Source organism: Drosophila nasuta, chromosome 3 (assembly GCF_023558535.2).
Source record: "Drosophila nasuta strain 15112-1781.00 chromosome 3, ASM2355853v1, whole genome shotgun sequence".
Taxonomy (NCBI): domain Eukaryota; kingdom Metazoa; phylum Arthropoda; class Insecta; order Diptera; family Drosophilidae; genus Drosophila; species Drosophila nasuta.
Window position 1 is genome coordinate 321,772 of NC_083457.1, and position 18,525 is coordinate 340,296.

The following is an 18,525-nucleotide window of genomic DNA, read 5'->3' on the forward strand; positions in this document are numbered from 1 at the left end:
AATATACTGTTTTAAATTTTGCTACAAATCGATTTTCGTCACTCGATAATTTATTTCATGTATCCCTGTCGTATATAGTTTCATGTGAATGTAACAAAGGCAATCACATGAAAACGTTTAGATCCCATAGTTCTAAAATAAATGCCGTTATCATATTTAAATCGTCAGTTTGAATTTAAGCGAAGGAACACACACACATTTTTACCACATTTTCTTGATTGGAATAATATTTATTTGATTAACCAAAAAATATTGTCGTAAAACATGATAATGTGAGTACAACATTTAACATTTCTGTATTAGTAAATAAAATAATATTTATTTTCCTATTACGCTCATGATATGACTATTAAAGGACTATGTATGGTAAGGTCACTTATTTGTAAAAGTTTGTATAAATACTTATAATACATATGTATGTACACGTGGAAGTGAATTTTGTTTTTGGAATCTCAATTTTTTTCGCCACTTTTTAGAAAGTTGGAAGTTTGACGATTTTAATTCTTCAGATAGGTTACTCTGTCCTTTCATAGTTTGTCCGGAAGAAATTTTGGAAGTGTTTTAACGAGAATGATAATATTTGCTCAGACAACATATTAATAGTTTTTTCGTTAGGTCACTAGGTTTTGGCGGCCTCAGTTTCCCCACGATGTGCGTCTTGCGCAGCAGCTAATTCGGCTTGGCGCTGTTCCTCTTCAAGTTCAAGTCGTTCGACCTTTTTGATTTTACTCAGTTTTTCTAAAAATATATTAAGAGTATGTTAAGAGTATTTACATTTTAATGGTTAAAAAATAAACTGAACTTACTTGCACATCTAAGCATTATAGCGCCCCACCAAATAGACCAACCCCAACCTACAAAGCAGAAGAGTACACAAAAGAATTGTGATACCGCTACAATGATGTTAATGATAAAAGATCCAATCCGAGCACGCGCGCTGTCGTATTGAGAGAATCTCGGAATGCCGACACACAAGCAGAAGAGTCCAGATAGTAGAGTGCCTAAAAATATTAATAATAATATTAAATTGTTAAGGTATACCAATTAACTAAAAAGTTATAGCCAAAAAATGTCGCTTGATCCTCAATAATAATTTGAAAATGTTGCTAACAGTGTTCGTTACTTACTTACATAGGTAGGATAAGTATATGAACATACAGACATTCGTATATCAACTTTGTCTTTGCTGTTATCTTGATTTGTATGGCTATATGTAAAATGCATAATAATAATAAGATAATAATTAAATAACCCACCTAGACCAGGAAAGATAACATTACAAAAGGCGCAAAACCAGGCCAAGTACAGCGGCAGCACAGGAATTGCCCCCTTCATTTTTGACGTGTACTCCACCAGATCATTATGCAACTTGCGACGTGTGTCCTAAAAGAGTATGCAAGTTATTTCATGTAATAAATTATTGCATCAAGTAGAGGCGGCTTTACTTACCTCACTGGGTGGTGGTGCCTTGATACTCTGTCGCCTGGCATCGGAGCCACGTCGTGGTTTCTTGCGGCAACAGAGGAGCGCGAGCCAGAAACGTCGGCAGCAACTCCTAAAATCATATAATTGAAGTGAATTTTAATAAATTAGTTAATATAATTTATTAAATAATCTCTTACATTTTGGTCGTGTCTTCTGTGGGTCCCGCTGTGGACGGTGCCATCGAAGATCCTTCAACAATTGCTGCATCTGATGCCGTGATTCCAAGCTCTGGATCACGATCTCGCCATGCAACCTTGGGCTCTGTCCGGTTACCCACTCCCCGCTTACGTCGACACGGTATGCAGAAGCAACATTTCCTTAGCTCGGTTTCATCGCCAGTCACGGGATCGACTTTATTCACGGATCGGCAACAGAAAATCTTTCGCAGGCAGAGCCCACACTTGCCCTGCTGCTGTGGTCGTTGCATTGCACCCGATTGATGCATTGGCTCCGCACTCATAGTGCTGGCTTTGGTCTCTTTTTCAACTATTTCACCAGCTGTTGACTTTTTGCGACAACTCTTGCAGCAATTGGACATGGGCCAACAACGAGATTTCTTTTTGTTGGACTTGGTTTCGTCCACTATCTCCATGTGAGTTGTCGTGGCACTGCTGCGAGCACTCGAGAGAACTGGTTGCTCCTCAACTGAGCCATTTAAACGATCCTGTCGTCGTCCACAACAACGCATGCAATGCGATCGACGGAAACGCATACAAAGTGTGGTACAGCAACGACAGATGCCGCCTTTCTTTACATCATCCTTGAGGAATTCCTGGCTGCTGCTTCTGCTAGACAATTGATAAAGGTTACAAGAATTACTGTGCAAAGTATCTATCGGATATGTAAATGCAGCTAGTAACTAGTATTGATATGCATATTTCAGTGGGGGAAATAATAACACGACTAGTAATTACCGTAGACCTTGCGATTTCATGGATAACATTTGCATAGGGCATATACGACTTTCTTGTCCGTCCGCCTGTCCGTTCGTATTTTCGTCTGTCGCAAGAAAGTCCTGAGTGTACGACTTTTATTATGCAAATCGATTTCGTGTTCTGCTACGGTGCATTGCTATTACGGCTATTAGCATTTTTAATGACTATCGCATTTGATACGATAAAGATGAAGTGCACGAGAGCACAAACTACAATATGGTGTATCCATAACATACGACAAAGTATAGGCTTGAGCTGAATCGTGGGTCCGAGTCCGAAGTGGGTTGAATATTTATTGCAACGCATTTTTAGGGTTATTAATCCCACTTTAAGTTCAAGGTCGGCCAGTTAGTATTGCGTTAGGCAAAACTTCATAGCTAAGTATGTTGATTAAACGTACACACAAATTGCCGACCTCTCTCCGCTTATTTTCTTCTCTCACTTACACAATTTTCCAGTCGAGCACGTGCCAAAAGGAAAACTCAACACGCTAATAAATGTGCGATGGCTTGACTTCTGGTTAAGTACTGCCAACAAGCCAACGACCAAACTTACTTTAAAGGTCGCCATATTTATTATTGGGCCCGAATCACCAACCAGCAAAACATGCTTAAGCAATGCGCAATTGCTGATTAAGATGCAGAGATTATAATGCAGTTTAAGGTGATTACCTAAATAGATATTTGTCAGCATCAATCAACGAATTCTGCGGCAGATCAATGCTAAAGATGACCGAGTTTTTTTTCTTTTTCGTCAACATTTTACTAAATCAAAACTAATTTCTCTTTAAAACTTTAGAATCGAACTATGTCATTAATTAATTAATATAATTATTTAAAGTGTGTAACTTTTAATTTTTCTTCTTTTTATTTTATTTAAGAGTGATTTTTGTTGTGCTGCGCTTGGCGCGATTGTCCGGCAGAAACTGATTTGTTATTGCGGTATGAAACTTTGGACATGCCACAAAAATAGTGCTAGGTTCTTCACGTCTGCGCCTGTGTGTGTGCTTGTGTGTGTGAACACCTCGTCTGGTTGGTTGGATGGTTGGTTAGTTGGTTGGTCGGTCACCCATTTTCTTCACTTCGTATATGGTATGCATGTGATTTCATTGAAGGACGCCGGCCGTACGCTCACGACAACGTTGAGGACGACAAGCCAGCGAACGGATATCCTTAAAGGCGTTTCGTATGGTCTCACCCCAGGCCTCATGCCCCATAAACCTATCCATACTACCTCCCCGCCACCAGGTGGGTCGTAAATTTATTGACGCATTTATGAGTGGCTTGGCAGCCCACAAGGCAGCACATTTAAATATATACACACTCTTATATATGTATATACGTATATACTTTATATATATATGTACTTTTTATATGTCGGTCTAAAGTTGTACGTATCAAGTTGGTGGAGTTGTACTTAGTGTTGTTGGGGCCTTTCCGGGTATGTAAATTTACTGGCCAAGGGGTGTACTACGTGTAAGGCTGGCAATTGTTTTTATTCGGAGACTATAAGGACTTGGAAAAAAGTTCGTACAAAGTGTAGAAAGAGTATCCGATTAAATTCCAATTTAGAATTACGGATGAGTCCTAGAAACTTTTTCAAATGACAATTTTTAGCGAGGCTAAGTGTTTGCCCTGAACGAAACAATCATAGAATTTACATCATTAAATATTTTGAGGGTAACAAATGGGAAAAAGACCCAACAATGAGTCTTTATGTTGCACAATAGTTAATTAAAGGTCAAGAGCTGGTTGTGATTGCTAATATAATATTTGGGAATTCCCTTTGGAAAGCCCATTTGTAAGCAAATTTTTTTCTATTAGAGAAGAACATACATAATTGAAAAATGCTGTTTCAATTAAAAATTATTAATAAATATATTATTAATTCCCAAAAACTATAAAAAGCTTTAGTATAATATAAAATAAAATAAAATTGCGTGATAAAAATTACATTCAAAAATAAATTTCACAAAAACATGAAATTTATATAAATAAGATGTCTTTTGATTATTCATTATAAAAATCAAAACTAACATGATCATTATTTAAAAATTTCCTAATATGCTAATATTGGATAGTTTGAACAAATATTTGTTTACTCACTTTACAATGCCACCACTGCCTGCTGTTGAACCTTGACCATCAGGAGATAGTCGCTTGTCATCCACTTGAAAATCCTCGCCGGGTGGCGGAGTTGCACGCTTGAAGTCATCAGTCAAATCCGCTTGAACATTGGGTCTTTCAGAGTCTATCTCTGGTTTCACGGTTACAGGTTGACCACCAACTAAAGTAGTTGCCGAATCGGTCTCAGTGGCATTCAACACCGATATCGATGCTTCGATGGGCTGTGTGGGGGGCAAGGGGGACTTATGCATCTCCGCCGAACTATTTTGGGCATGACTTCCGTCTGCTGTATCGAGACGCGATATGGAGTCATGCGGCTTGGCTGTCGCTGTCAGACCATTGGGACTAGGTGAATTGCCAATTTCGGGGGCGAGTCCGGCTTCGGTTTCTTGGCTTTTGGGGTCGGTTAAATTTTCGTTAATCGTTTTGTGAGTCTCACTCTTTAAGGTCTTCTGTGAGTTACTAGAACTTGTTGCAGTCTGCCCTGAGCCACCATCACCGGAGGTCAATTGGCCAGTAGTAGCAAGTTGCGCAGCATGACCTTTTGGCACTGCAGGTGAAAGTTTGAATAGTAGATAGGTAAGAAAGTTATAGGCGACAGTGCTCGGCTTTGGCCTTTTATAAAATAAAAAACTTCCATGTTTTCAATTAAATCATTGGAAAGTGAAATGTGTACCAAAATTTTATTGCCTAACCTTAAAACTATTCTCACTATTGCTTAATTTGAGAAGCAAAGGAGCGACGGGAAAATCTCTAAGACTAATATTGTTCCCAAGTCTGTTGTATTTAGGTTTGTTAACTTATGTTTTTGTTTTATGGGATTTCAGTGCTACTTTCTGCCAACTACATTCATATATTTCCGATTGGTACTAAGTTACAAAACCCTTGTTCTTGTAACCACTTAAAGCACTTACCCTCAGTCTCTTGCGTCTGCTCTGGAACCGTTGCCACCTTACGATTCTGTGCGGAATCCACACGCTTCTTATTGCTAACCAAGCTGAGTCGGGAACTCATTCGCACCAATGTTGACATGTTCGAGCCTTGACGCTTGATGCCTCCAGTGGTAGATGCGTTGACCTCGTTGCGAACAGCTGGCAATGCTTCTGCCGCTTGCAGTACTGCGTTACCGACATGGACAGCTAACGGTTGGGAACTGTCTGCCGCAGAGTCCTTGGCATGCTCTGCCTTTTTCGGTGATTCCTTTTGCTTCACTTTCTTTTCAGGACTTTCAGTTGTTGCCTTTTTAGTATTCATCTGGGAACCAGTTCTTGCCAGGGGTTTGGGTAATCCACTAGAACCATTTGCCCCGTTGGTTTTAATTATGGATTTAGTGGATTTTTCACCATTTTTCGCCTGTTTACTTTCTGTCTTCTGTTTCTGGGAAATAGGTGTCTTCGGTTGACTCGATGTTTGTGGCTTCTTTGCTGGCATCGCCGGTAACGTTTTTGACACAGTTCGTTTTACACTTGTCTCTGGCTTGCTAATTAAGGACGTCTTCTTTTTGGCACTTTCAGATTTTGTTGACTTTTCCCTTGGGCTTGATTTCGTAGATGTTGTCGTTATCTTTTTACCTTTTGGGGACCTAGGGGACTTTGACTTCTCGGTCTTTCCTCGTTCCTCTGCTTTTTTAGAAGGCGAAGCGGATTTTCTTCCGTTTTGATTAATACTTGTCGGTATACGGGAGCGAGAGTTCCGACGTTGACTTGCGAAAATTGTCTCCTTATGATCCTTCTTGGAAATTGGTTTTCCTTGCTTTCCTGCCGGACTCAGCGACATTCGACGTCCAAGCATTCCACTTTTGGGACTTATTGAAATGGATTTTCTGCGATTGGGCGTGGTGTCAGATTTACGACTATTACGCGACATGGTTGCTGGCGAAAGGCTTGTGGATCGCAACGAGGAACGTACACTGAGCCGAGAGTTGGCTCGAGAATTAGCTTGGGAATTAGCACGTGAATTTGCCCGGGAATTGCTCCGAGAATTGGCGCGAGAATTGATGGACATATCATTGGTATCCGCCATACGGGACTCTGGTCTTGAGGGAGGCCCTCGCGATGTGGGACGACTTGCATTGAATCGAGTAGGTGTCAATCGGATATCCGTAATCCCTAGGCCATGGGTATCAAGACCACTGCGATTCGTTGCCTGAGACGGTGAACGACTATTACTCGCTTGTGAATTGCGACCCGACAAAATATGAGAGCTGCTAAAGTCCTTTAGTGGTGAATTAGAACGCGAATTGGATACAGAGTTCCGGCGACTGCGCACGGGAATGCGGGATATAGAATCTCGACGTGCGGACAACTCGGATGCCGTGTCCATGTGCGCTGCTTCATACGCATCCCCATGCAATGGACTCTGCGGTATGTCCTTGTTGGGTGTACCAATAATTGGAGAAAGCGTACTCGGCTTGGCAATCTTAGTGCGCTTGTTATGCTGCTTTAGATCCCTGTTGGTTATGATTTGGCGTCGCGGACTTGCTGTCATCTTAGCACCCGGTAGATAAATCGATTTGCGACGTTGTATGGTGGATGGCAGTGTTGAGAGAGAAGGTCGGCGGAAGCTAAAGTCGGAGGTGGTTATGCTACTCAAATTGGAACTGCGTCGATCCGATGCCGTTTGCGTGGAGCTACGACGTTCCGGTGATGTGGAACTTGAGCGTCGTCGTGCCTGCATGCGAATTGGCTCCATACTGGACTTTGGCAAACGTGTACCGACTATCAAATCGTCCAGGCTTAACCAGTTTGAACGCGGAGGATTACGGGTATAGTCGTCTTGCCTATTAACAACGCCAAGCAGACCACGTTGCTTGCGAGTGGGATTTGGATTTGGCTTTAGTGGGCGCGGCAGTGAGCCCGGTGGTATGATTGCTGTCTCCTTGTCCAATTCCATGGCCGAACGATGAAATCGTGGAATACCACTGCGATAAGGATCTGTTATCAACGGCAACGTTTCCATACTCTTAATGCGCTGACCAAACAGCTCAGAGAGGCCCTGAGAGGACTCTTTGTTGTTGATAGATCCACGACGCTGCACTCGCGGCGTATACGTATCTACCGAGGAGGTCAACGAATCCCGTTGTTGCAGTATGCCTTTCGTGGGCATGGCCAGCTTGCTGGGACTATAACGTCCGCTCATGTTGAACTGCACCGAGGGACGTGGCGAATCATCGGCTGCCTGCTGGTTACTAAGCGGAGGCAACTGCGGTAGGCGGGATCCAGTCAGAGACTTGCGTCTCGCCCGAACGGGCGGTGGCACTGCAGTGGACGAGGTAGTGGTGGACTGTATTGACGCGTGCCTGCCAGCGGGAGTTCGAAGCCGCCGCTGTGCAACCGGCGTCGTACTAGGACTGTGGGTTAGCGAGGACTTGGGAGATCTTACTGAGAGTATGGTAAAGGAGGACTTCTTGTGCAGACGAGTTTCTCCCACTCTGTTAAAAGGAAAAAAAATCCTATAGTGAACAATTCTTGAAGTTATGCATTCTACCCTACCGATAATCACCGCCAGTGGCGACAGAGTCCTTGAACACAACCGGTGACATCTCTCCAGCAATAGACTGCACTCGCGAGCCTTGGTCGTCTTGCATCATATTCATGTTATTGCCGGACTCGGCGAATTGACTGTGAATTAGGCTCGGAGATTGAGGCGTATCGGGTCCATATGATGTGTTGTAGCTCTCTCGTCGCTGTCTTTCGCTGGCATCACGCATAATCTCCCTTTGCTGCTGCTGCAGATATTGCTTTGGTGAAAGTATGATATCCATGTCCATTACGGGGAGTCGGAATCGTATAACTCCTGTTTGGCACCGGTGATTTTAAGGGCATTGGGAGCTCCACTGCATGAGGAGGAACCAAAGGTTCCTCGCCACCGCTACTCGAACCATTCGAGTCTTGCAGCATGGTGGCAAGCGGCGAAAGTGGCATCTCTTCATGCTTCATGGACATTATCATTTTGGAGCTAGGCCGCAACTTGGGAATGCGACTGAATTCTGCGAACTGTGAAGGCTCCCGGCGATACCAATCTAGGCCAGTGCTCGAATACGAGCCGGAAATGGGTCTGCAAGAATCAAAGATTTAGTACTCTTTCTGTTCATCTCACTTCACTCACCTAAGGTGACTCGGAGGCTCCTGTTCCCTTGTAGTGTATGTTGAGCCCATAGTTGACTCCAACTGCTCGTACTCCAGTTCAAACACATCGGGCTTATTGACAATGTCCTGTGGCGTAAGCAGCATAAAGTTGGGTGAATCCAGGTGCTCCGAACTGGAGCCACCACTGGAGTTGGGCAGGATTTGAATATCAGGCGGTTGCAGGCGAGGCAGCGGCAGTATACTCTGTGTAGGAGTTGGAGTCAGAGTCGGCGTCGGCGTTTCTAAGTGCGATAAAGTTGGAACTCGACTGTTGCTGATGTTGGTGTAGGGGACATTGGAGAAAAGCCGACGTCGACCATCGCTCCCGATAAGTGTATTGAGCGCAACTGCTGCAATAAGTGTATCCTCCTCTGAGCTGGGCATGTCCACGGAACCAGCTCGTATTGTTTCAAAGGCTGCGGTGCCAAAGTAATCCTCTGGCTGCGGTGGGGGCACTGGATCACCAAACAGACTGCTGTAGGGCTGATTACTGGTGCTCGACTTCTCCCTCTCCATGTAGAGAACTTCGGGGGATATTCCTTCAGAGTTTTCCCGATTGCGGCCATAGTTGGCGTTGCTGTGCTGGGCAGATGGTGACATTATGCTTTTGGGATCGTAGCTATAGTCGACCGATATGATTGCTGGCTTGGTCGTTGTCGTAGAGGTATCCGTAGAATGAGGCCGGCTTGGTGTGGACCTTACAGGATGGGTTATCGTCGAGATGAGTGTTGGTGAAGGCGATGATGAATATGACAATGTCTGCTGCATGATTTTTCATTTGTGCTGCTCTCTTTCTCAGTCTCTGCTCCTGAGGCAAGCGAATCTTTTTTAACGTCTTGAGGGGGAAGCACACGTTTCTATCGCTTTCAATGTTAGTTTCGAAAATATGCCATAGTTTTATCTACAAAAAGAATAGAAACCATAATAAACTATTAAAAAAATTTAAATTGTTTTTAAATACTTTACAAACGAAATAGAGTCCTTCGACAGTACGTAAGCAAAGTGTGAAAGGACGTGAAATACTTTACGCTTTATGCGAAGCGCAACTGAGCGAACCAAACAAATATTTACAACTCGTACATATCCAATTTTAGAGGCATATAGACTGTCAGATAGACCTTCTGGGCAATGCACAATGTCAGTGCACCAAACACGCGAAGCTTCACGGACCGACTGAAGACTGAAGACACTTCCAAGCCCCATGTGCAACGGGGGAAACAAAAACCAGAGCTATTTTCATTGCCAATGCACTCGTACGAAGTGTACGAAGCCAAAACTTGCGAAAAATTGTAATTATTATTTACTATATTTCTATTGTATTTTCTAATAGCGAGAGCATCGAGTATACAAGTATTACTATTTTAGCTGATAAAAGTCCCAGACAGCTCAATGTGAGTGGAAGCCACAGTTAACAGTTCAGCGAATGTTTATACCCTGTACCGTTTAAGGGTATTGACAAATGGTTGTTTCGTGCCCCACTCAACTTGCTCATTGGTGCTTGCAGCACGGTATTGGCAAGTCGAAAGCTCTTTTCTATGATTTTTAAATTATGATGTTCGCTAACGAGAGCATAACTTGTGCGTGTTGAGATTATGAGTAAGATTTGTGTGTTGCATGTGGCAAATTGCTTGCATTCGGTTGCACTGAATATTTTCATTTAAATGCTTGCAACATACTCCGCAATATTTAACTGTTTAATAAATTTTCCTCAAATCACACTTCAAGTCGTATTATATTAATTGTTTTAGATGCTATCCGGTTGCGAAATGAAAGTTTGAAATTTTAATATTGGTGAAAATTAATTTTATATGGGGAATATAAATATTAATTTATATTTGAATGGTTTGGCAAATCGTAAAGTCAATTAAAAAGTTTTGTTGCAAAATTTCTTCCCTTAGTATACCTAATATAGAAAAGATATAACTGCGGAAGAGATTTCCGCATATAATTTGAACATTATTTGCACTTTAAATAACTTTTGAAAAGTTTAAAAATAGTTTTTTCGCCTAGTATTATCATTATTAAATATTTAACATCATTAAACAAGTCTTACAAAAACAATTATTATTTGAAGTAATCACTACTAACAATGCTTTTCGTAAAAAAACCCAAAAATTAAATATTTTTAACGACTATAATAAAAATTATAATTTTTTAAGTATCTAGCACCCCCTTCTTTTAGTTATTATATTATTTTGAATAATAATTAGCATGTAAATAAATAAATATATAATTTTGTATTCGATTTAACTTAATGATTTATAAATTAAAATAAAAGACACACAAAGAGACTTTTTGATGGCGAAACTATTTATTCACATAAATAATAATACAAATTTCTTGAATGTTAAAATAAATGAAATTATTTTTTTATTTATTTAATATTGATATTATAAAATGTAACCAAAATAATAATACAAATTTCTTGAATGTTAAAATAAATGAAATTATTTTTTTATTTATTTAATATTGATATTATAAAATGTAACCAAAAATATATTATTTATATTAAAATATATTTCATTTAATTAAATCCATTTAAATGTAAACTTTCTAAAGATCTAACTGAAATTTATGAATAAAAACTTCCCATCAATCAAAGCGTTAACCCGCCAATCTAAATAGAAGGACGAGTCCGCTTAGATAGAGTCAGCATAACAAAGTGAATTCGCCGCCGATATTCGCCGCAAAGCGTATTTGGCGAAGGAGAGCCGTCTGCAAGTTTCGGTTGAATAGCGTGCGGTGTGTCCACTTGTTTTCATGGCATGCCGCGTGGCACCTGTTGGTATGACTGTGGCACGCGATATGCAGTTAATTGTGCATATAGACAAACATACAAATATGATTCCATATGAATGTGCTAACGTCATTTATATGTGCACTACTCGTATATAGGCCAGCTTAGGTGAAATATGCGTATCCATGTTATCTGTGGAGAAGGCAAGTTTTAAAGTATCTAACAACTGCTTGGAAAACAGCCGAGTTCAGACTTTAAAATTATGTAAAAATGTTTGCACACATCCATCTACACTACGTGAATAAGGAAGTTGTCAGGGGTGTATGTGTGTGTGTGTGTGACTTAGGACTTTACACTCACTTAGCACACTGACTAAGCACAGAAGAGAACCGCACAGAACAGCACAGCACAGACTACCTTCCCCTTGGCTTTGGCATAGGGGGTCAAAATACAGCAACAATTTTTACAGCGTTGCCTTGTGCAGCGCCGACAAGTCAACAACCAGCACTTGAATGACCAACGACTTGCCATGCTACGGCGCACTGTTGCAACATGAAAACAATAGCAAATGCTAGTCGCAACAACAACAACAGCAACAAAATAACTACAACAAAAACGAACGTCTACTATTAATGTGTGCAACACACAGTCATACAACGCTTTTTCGCTAAAGGCACTGGGAAAATCCTTGGCTAGTGTCGTGATAGCAAATTTCCATTCAGGTTAAAAACTTTACGATTTTCGCTTTGCTCTGCGAAATTGAAATTAACGTTTTCACTATTGACTTTTTCTTTAACACTGTTAACAATGTGATATAATTGATATCATTTTGGACATAGATTTTAAGATTTTTTCCTTTCTGGATCATTAGCGGTGTTTTTTATTCTTAACTCTTAACACACACAACAGAGATGAAAAAGTTATTACCACTTTGTCACTTTTTGTATTTTTGTAAATATAATTTAGTAATTAAGCTATGTAAAAAAAAGTAGCTTTGCTTTGGAGTATTTTTTTAGTTCTGCGATGACTTGTAATTATATGTTTGGTCAAGCTGACGCCTTAATTTACAATTGGTTTTGGAATGTTCATTTCAAAAATTCCAATTTAGTGTGCACATACACAGATGTACTAGAACTAGCCACACATACATACTGAGTTATTTAAATCGGTGTCGAGAAAGGCAGCACAACGCGCTTTTGCATCGATCCGATGCATTCGCCGTTCGTAGGAAAACTAAACCGCTAAATGAAAATGCCTTCTTATACTTTGAACGTCACGACGTTCTTCGTCGTCGCGGTCCTGGGCTCAGCCTAAGGTAGCGGCGTTGCCTTTGCTGCTGCTGTCCAGCCAAGTCAACGTTATTAGGCAGTGGCCCGAAGTGGCCAAAAGGAGTCGAGTCGAGCGAGTCAAGTCGGCTGCCTAGAAAGTCGGCTAGCCAGCCGCTGAAACGTATACGTGGGTCAGTAAACCTACTTCCGGTTGACATAAATACGCCTTGGACATGAAAACTTGCCACTGGCGGTGCGCCATCAGCTATTGTTGTTGCCACTGTGCCCCTTGTGTTGTTGTTGTTGTTGTTGTTGTTGTTGCTACTTTCAGTTAGACTGACATTCTATGGTCGTAGATCTGAATTACTTTTTTTGTTGTGTGGTATTTAATTCAATTGCAGCTGATTGCGTCTCAACTTTTTTTTAGTTCAGAATGCACCAATTAATTATGAATAATTTTTATATATTTTTTAAAACTACATTTTTTAATTCACATCTGATGAGGACGACTGATTTTTGTAACAATCATAAATAGGAAGTAAGTTAAGGATTTCATATCCGAATACAAAGAACAAAAAAAAGGTTTTTTTCTTAGATTTAGCAATACCGTAATCAATTGCAGTTGCATTATTAGTTGGGCTGGGCTTCCTTGATTGGCGCTCAAACACAGACACATACATTCATAGAGCATTAGTAATCGTTGTGCTGACCTTAATCAATGGTAGCTTGCCCAAAAGCAAATTTGGCTTGGCCAGGCTTTCAATCTAATTTCTATTATTTTAAACTGCACCCTAGCACAAGGTGGGGCATGCAATTCGTACTTGTAGCAACAAGCTGATAGCTGTTCATGCTAATTTATAATTTTTTGGGCGAGCAAATATTTTCACGCGATGTGCTCATGGCTCTGACCGGCTTTGGCACTGATTCAGATTTTGACTCTGACTCTCGACTCAGTTGACCGACATAAGCATTGCGCAGTAAATTAATATCAATCGCTCATAAAGTGAACAAAAAAGGCCAAGCCCGTTCTGGAAAATCTGTGAAATTGTAATTACCGTTTAAAGGGACCATTGCACAATGGGTAAATCCAGGCTAAAAGGTATTTGGAAAATAGGATGGGAGGGCTAAAATGTGTCGCCTTATTGTAACTCTCTTTTAATTTGCTTGCAATTTAACTTAACCTCTTTTCCATAGCTTGTCAACACAAATGGCTAACTCACATTTAATTTAGTTACCCAAAAATACCTTGCTATTTTTCTTCTTTTCTTTTTGGCCTGCCAACAAAATTTCTCAACCTGCTTTGTTCCTAATATCCTTGACCCCAATGCCAGTTCGTTTTTGCTTACGCATTGTGTTTGGCAAACTGTGGTCCAAGCACGTGGTGCGTATGATTTTCGCTATTAAAGAGTGGTTAGTTATATTGATTTAGCCTACCATTCAGAACTGTACCATGACGGAATTGTCGTTATGTTTAATGCTGGAATTCTACTATTTTATTATAGTCTGTTTATTCAGTTGTAAGGTTTTATAGCGCAATAATAAAATACTTAAATAGTACAGAGAGTAACAATGCCAATATAAATTTCAAAATTTTAAATATAGTACATATGGCTGTAATAAATAATAAGCATTAATGACCGTTATCAAAATAATCATAAAATAATCATTCATTTATTTTACTGTCATAAACTTTGGCGTTTTTGAGGTTTACTAAATGTGTACAAAACTGTCATACTTTCAAATACTAAATACTGCCGCCAAATAAGGAAACGATTTTCGATAGCTTGCGATAATTCCAACTATTCGGAGAGGTTATCGTAAATCGTTAGTCAGCTGTTGCTTGTCTTGAGCTAAATATTTTGAATGCAATTGCATTCGTAAACACTTATAAATATTTAAATTATAGAGTTTTAAGCAATCAATAAATATGTTAAAAATGTGAGTAGTCTTCAATGATTTTTTAGCACTACAATTAACTGATAATAATTACTTTTTTCCTTTCTCAGTTGCCGGCTAGAGGAAAGCGTGCTTCTCCACATGCGCAACTCGCGATTATATCGTCGAGAGCTTAGCGCAAAGAGCGGCAATGTGAAGGATTCTGTGACCGGCCGGTATAGCTGGCAAAGACCTTGTGGGCAGCACACAGACATCAGCATCTACAATCACAGCATGGGCGGCAAAGTGCCGCTGGTGCTGAGCAATCCCCAGATGGTTACATGGTACACTTGTGGTCCAACAGTGTACGATTCGACCCACTTGGGACACGCCAGTACTTACGTAAAGGTGGACATAATACAGCGCATACTGCGCGACTACTTTAAGTACAATCTGGTCACGGCTATGAATATCACAGATGTCGACGACAAAATTATCAAGCGTAGTCGCGAATCTGGACGTAATTGGGAGGAAATGACGCGCAATTTTGACTCGGAGTTTGTGCGCGACATGCAGTTGCTAAATGTGAAGCCACCTAACTTGCGTGCCCATGTTTCCGCCAACATTCCCGCAATCCAACGTTTTATAGAGCAACTCTTAAGCGATGACAAAGCCTATGTTACCGAGGATAAGTCGGTATACTTCGATGTGTCCGCTTGTGAGAACTACGGAAAGCTGCAGAAGATAAGCAGGGACAAGCCAAAGGAGCAACCGAAGCATAAACGGAATGCGGCTGATTTTGCACTGTGGAAAGCGATAAAGGCCGCTGATGAGCCCAGCTGGCAGTCGTCATGGGGCGGCGATGGTCGACCTGGTTGGCATATTGAATGCAGCGCTATTGCGGGCATGTTCTTTGGCAACAAACTGGATTTCCATGCTGGTGGATTAGACTTGCGATTTCCCCACCACGAGAACGAGGAGGCTCAATGCTGCGCCCATTACAAAACCAAGCAGTGGGTCAACTATTGGCTGCACACAGGTCAGCTCTTTGTGTCTGGAGAGCAGCAGAAAATGTCCAAGTCTCTGGGCAATACCATCTCGTTGTCAGAGTTCCTCAAGCACTACACAGCCGATGAGTTTCGTATGGCTTGTTTGTTGTCGAATTATCGCAATCCCATGCAATACAGTGATCAAATGATGCAGACAGCGCGTCAAACATTGCGCAAATTCATCAACTTTAATGCCGATCTCAATGCATACATGCAGTTCCAAAAACCACTGAAATATCTCGATGAGGGTGCTTTGGAAGCACAGCTGAAGCATATGGTCACTGAATTCGACAACAGTCTGCGCGATGACTTTGATACTGCACGAGCTGTTAGCGTTCTAATCGATCAGATGAGCAGCATCAGCCGTTGCATCAACGATCAGCAAGCTGATGCAGAACAGCAACCAGCACACTGTCTAAATTTGCTGTTGGCAGCTGGCAACTTTGTGACTGCATCCATGCACAACTTGGGCATTAAACATCTGGGTACTGCCGATGCCCAGAAGGAGGCCCAAGCGACAACTGCTCTAAATGGTGTGGACCTAGATGTGTTGGTCGCCGATATTCTTCAGATACGCGGCAAGCTACGCGAGGAGGCTGTAAAGGGTGGCGTCAAAAATCTGGAGTTGCTGCGCATGTGTGATCAACTGCGGAATATATTGGTTCGTCATGGCATTGAGGTACGAGACCATAAGCAAGGCAGCTCCTGGGTTTATGGGGATAAAAGCAAAAGCATTTCGCACAGCGGTTAACTGCAAATTATTGTACATTTCCTTTGGATATGAAGTTTATTGAGTGTCTGTTATAAATACGTCTTATTTGATCTGTTTTTGGCTGTATTAATTGCAAATAGATGTACATTCTGCCTTGTATAGGTGTTTGGTAATTAGATAATCTCTGACCAGCTTGAAGAAGGCCACCATGCTAGTGAAGGCCACAAAACTGACAGACAGCACAAAGTGCCATTCAATGTTGGCCGCGCTCAACGAGGCAATCTCCACCAGCAGCACAACTCCCTGAAAAGTAGCCAGTGTAGAGTAAATGATGGTGGGATTTTGGAACAATTTCTGCAAATAAAATAATATTAAAATGCAGTACAATTTGGGCTATTGATTCGCTTACGTAGAAACGGACGTGACTCGCGTTTCCTGGCGTCGCCACTGTGACTAGACCATGGCTGCGATAGAGAGCACCATTATGCTTAACCACCGTCGCATGGCCATAGACAGCGTATTTCGACCAAGTCTGCGCATTTGCTGCCACAATCAGCTGCGACGGCGCCGCCTGTGGATCTCGATCCATGCGCTGCCAACTGCCCAAGTGTAAAGTGGCGCGATGCAGCGTATCGCTGTATTTAGCTGGATAAAGGAAGACTGCGCTCAAGCTGAAAGCTCCCAAGCAGACGATGATGCAGTGCTGAGCCGCACGCATGACATTGTACTGGACGCTCAGCGCTAGCAGACAAGGAATAAGAACCAAATATGCATTCAGCATGCACGTAAAAATCAACTGCTTGAAGCGTTTGTTGAAATCGTGCCTCAACGTTTCAATCTCATCCCGAATTTGAATGGCATTCGTTGTGCAGCTGTGAACGGGCATGTCATTGATGTAGACGCCGGGCAGCTCAAAACGGGTGCGCATGAAGGGCTCCAGTTGGAAGCCAAAGATGATTAGATAAACCACAACTCTGCAATAAAGACATAGTAAGTTATGACAGGGCAGCTGATGTTGAAGGGATGCTTACGGATAGCTGAGATAAAAGAGCAACATATAAGAGTGCTGCTGATATAATCTCAACGCACAATAACCAAGAGCCGCCTGAACAAGTCCACCGAAGCCATACTTAATGCCCAACCGCAGCAAGCGTCGCTCATTGCTTTTCCACTTGGATAGCAGCATGCAGTAGAGAAAGCGCCGTGTGTTCAGTATGAGTATCAGATACCGCAAATAGGGATCAATTAATTCAATGTTCTATAAGTAAACAAACACTGAGTAAGTTCAATGCCGTTACTACGAAGACAGGTGCATCCTTACCACCATATGGCGTGTATGCAGCTCTGGTAGCCACCAATTGGTGCGGTAAATATTTATAAATTGCACTATGGCTGCACCCATCGTAAAGGCGCACATGATTAACTCGCTCAACCACTCGGATGTGGTTGCATGCTCCGGAAACGGAATGTGCTTGGGCATTGTGACCTGCTGAGCTCCCATTTTCGTGGACATGCTGCGTTGAGAGCTGTCGTGGGCATCACTGGAGCTGCTTCCATCGCTGCGTTCATCATAAACCATTATAAATGCTGTATGTTAGAGGTAGGAACTACATTTAAACCAAGATAAAAAGATTGATAATTGTTTGTCAAAGCAAAACATATGAAAAGTGTGACCGCAGACTCTCTTTTCAAATATTCCACACAAATACCGTCATTTTGTATTATACAAGTGAATAGCGTTTTTCAACACACGAGAATAACAGCTGATTGTCATTGCCGATTTTGTAACAAATTTTGTTGTTTACAGCAAGGCGAGTAAGCGAGTTTATTAATCAAAATGATGCGCTATGAGGGAAACGAGAAGCTAGCAGATGAAACTGCTTGTGCCGGCGTGCGGGCGGATCTAAAAATGTGTCTGCTGGAGAGCGAATGCTGTCGCCTAGACAAGAAGACGCCGCGCCAGTGCCTCCAGGACAACAGTGTTCCTCCAGAGTGCCAGGTTCTGCGCAACACCTTCTACGAGTGCAAGCGTTCCCTGGTGAGTTTGATATAGCATGGAATCATCGAAGATTAACCAGCCTCTCCTTTTTTAGCTGGATAATCGACAACGGTTCCGCGGGCACAAAGGCTATTAATTGAATGCACCACACACTTTGTTTTAATATTGTAAATTGTTACTTAAGAGTTTATTGAATACACACGAAATTATAG

General features: G+C 41.6%; 4 protein-coding genes across 6 annotated transcripts; 2 read left to right on the forward strand and 2 right to left on the reverse strand.

The window, feature by feature from the left end:
- Nucleotides 1–51: 51 nt before the first annotated feature.
- Nucleotides 52–8,399, reverse strand: LOC132790126 (protein stum). 3 transcript variants are annotated; one of them, XM_060798566.1, is made up of 8 exons: nucleotides 8,038–8,399; nucleotides 5,461–7,976; nucleotides 4,526–5,096; nucleotides 1,623–2,270; nucleotides 1,450–1,555; nucleotides 1,257–1,383; nucleotides 807–1,001; nucleotides 52–738 (listed from the first exon to the last, which is right to left on the reverse strand). In XM_060798566.1, exons 1-8 carry the CDS (start codon nucleotides 8,313–8,315, stop codon nucleotides 620–622), a joined length of 4,560 nt encoding a protein of 1,519 aa, XP_060654549.1. In that variant the 5' UTR covers nucleotides 8,316–8,399; the 3' UTR covers nucleotides 52–619. The 3 variants fall into 3 exon arrangements, with proteins under 3 accessions (XP_060654549.1, XP_060654548.1, XP_060654550.1); XM_060798565.1 differs by having other exon boundaries at nucleotides 1,623–2,273; XM_060798567.1 differs by lacking the exons at nucleotides 4,526–5,096; nucleotides 5,461–7,976; nucleotides 8,038–8,399 and adding an exon at nucleotides 3,092–3,327.
- A 6,005-nt stretch (nucleotides 8,400–14,404) lies between these two features.
- Nucleotides 14,405–16,424, forward strand: LOC132793780 (probable cysteine--tRNA ligase, mitochondrial). The gene is made up of 2 exons (XM_060803865.1): nucleotides 14,405–14,616; nucleotides 14,685–16,424. Exons 1-2 carry the CDS (start codon nucleotides 14,606–14,608, stop codon nucleotides 16,351–16,353), a joined length of 1,680 nt encoding a protein of 559 aa, XP_060659848.1. The 5' UTR covers nucleotides 14,405–14,605; the 3' UTR covers nucleotides 16,354–16,424.
- A 16-nt stretch (nucleotides 16,425–16,440) lies between these two features.
- LOC132793781 (transmembrane protein 39A) lies at nucleotides 16,441–17,986 on the reverse strand. Its single transcript, XM_060803866.1, has 4 exons — nucleotides 17,636–17,986; nucleotides 17,346–17,572; nucleotides 16,724–17,288; nucleotides 16,441–16,668 (listed from the first exon to the last, which is right to left on the reverse strand). Exons 1-4 carry the CDS (start codon nucleotides 17,891–17,893, stop codon nucleotides 16,441–16,443), a joined length of 1,278 nt encoding a protein of 425 aa, XP_060659849.1. The 5' UTR covers nucleotides 17,894–17,986.
- A 73-nt stretch (nucleotides 17,987–18,059) lies between these two features.
- Nucleotides 18,060–18,524, forward strand: LOC132793782 (cytochrome c oxidase assembly factor 5). The gene is made up of 2 exons (XM_060803867.1): nucleotides 18,060–18,352; nucleotides 18,408–18,524. Exons 1-2 carry the CDS (start codon nucleotides 18,152–18,154, stop codon nucleotides 18,447–18,449), a joined length of 243 nt encoding a protein of 80 aa, XP_060659850.1. The 5' UTR covers nucleotides 18,060–18,151; the 3' UTR covers nucleotides 18,450–18,524.
- The last annotated feature ends 1 nt before the right edge of the window (nucleotide 18,525 follows it).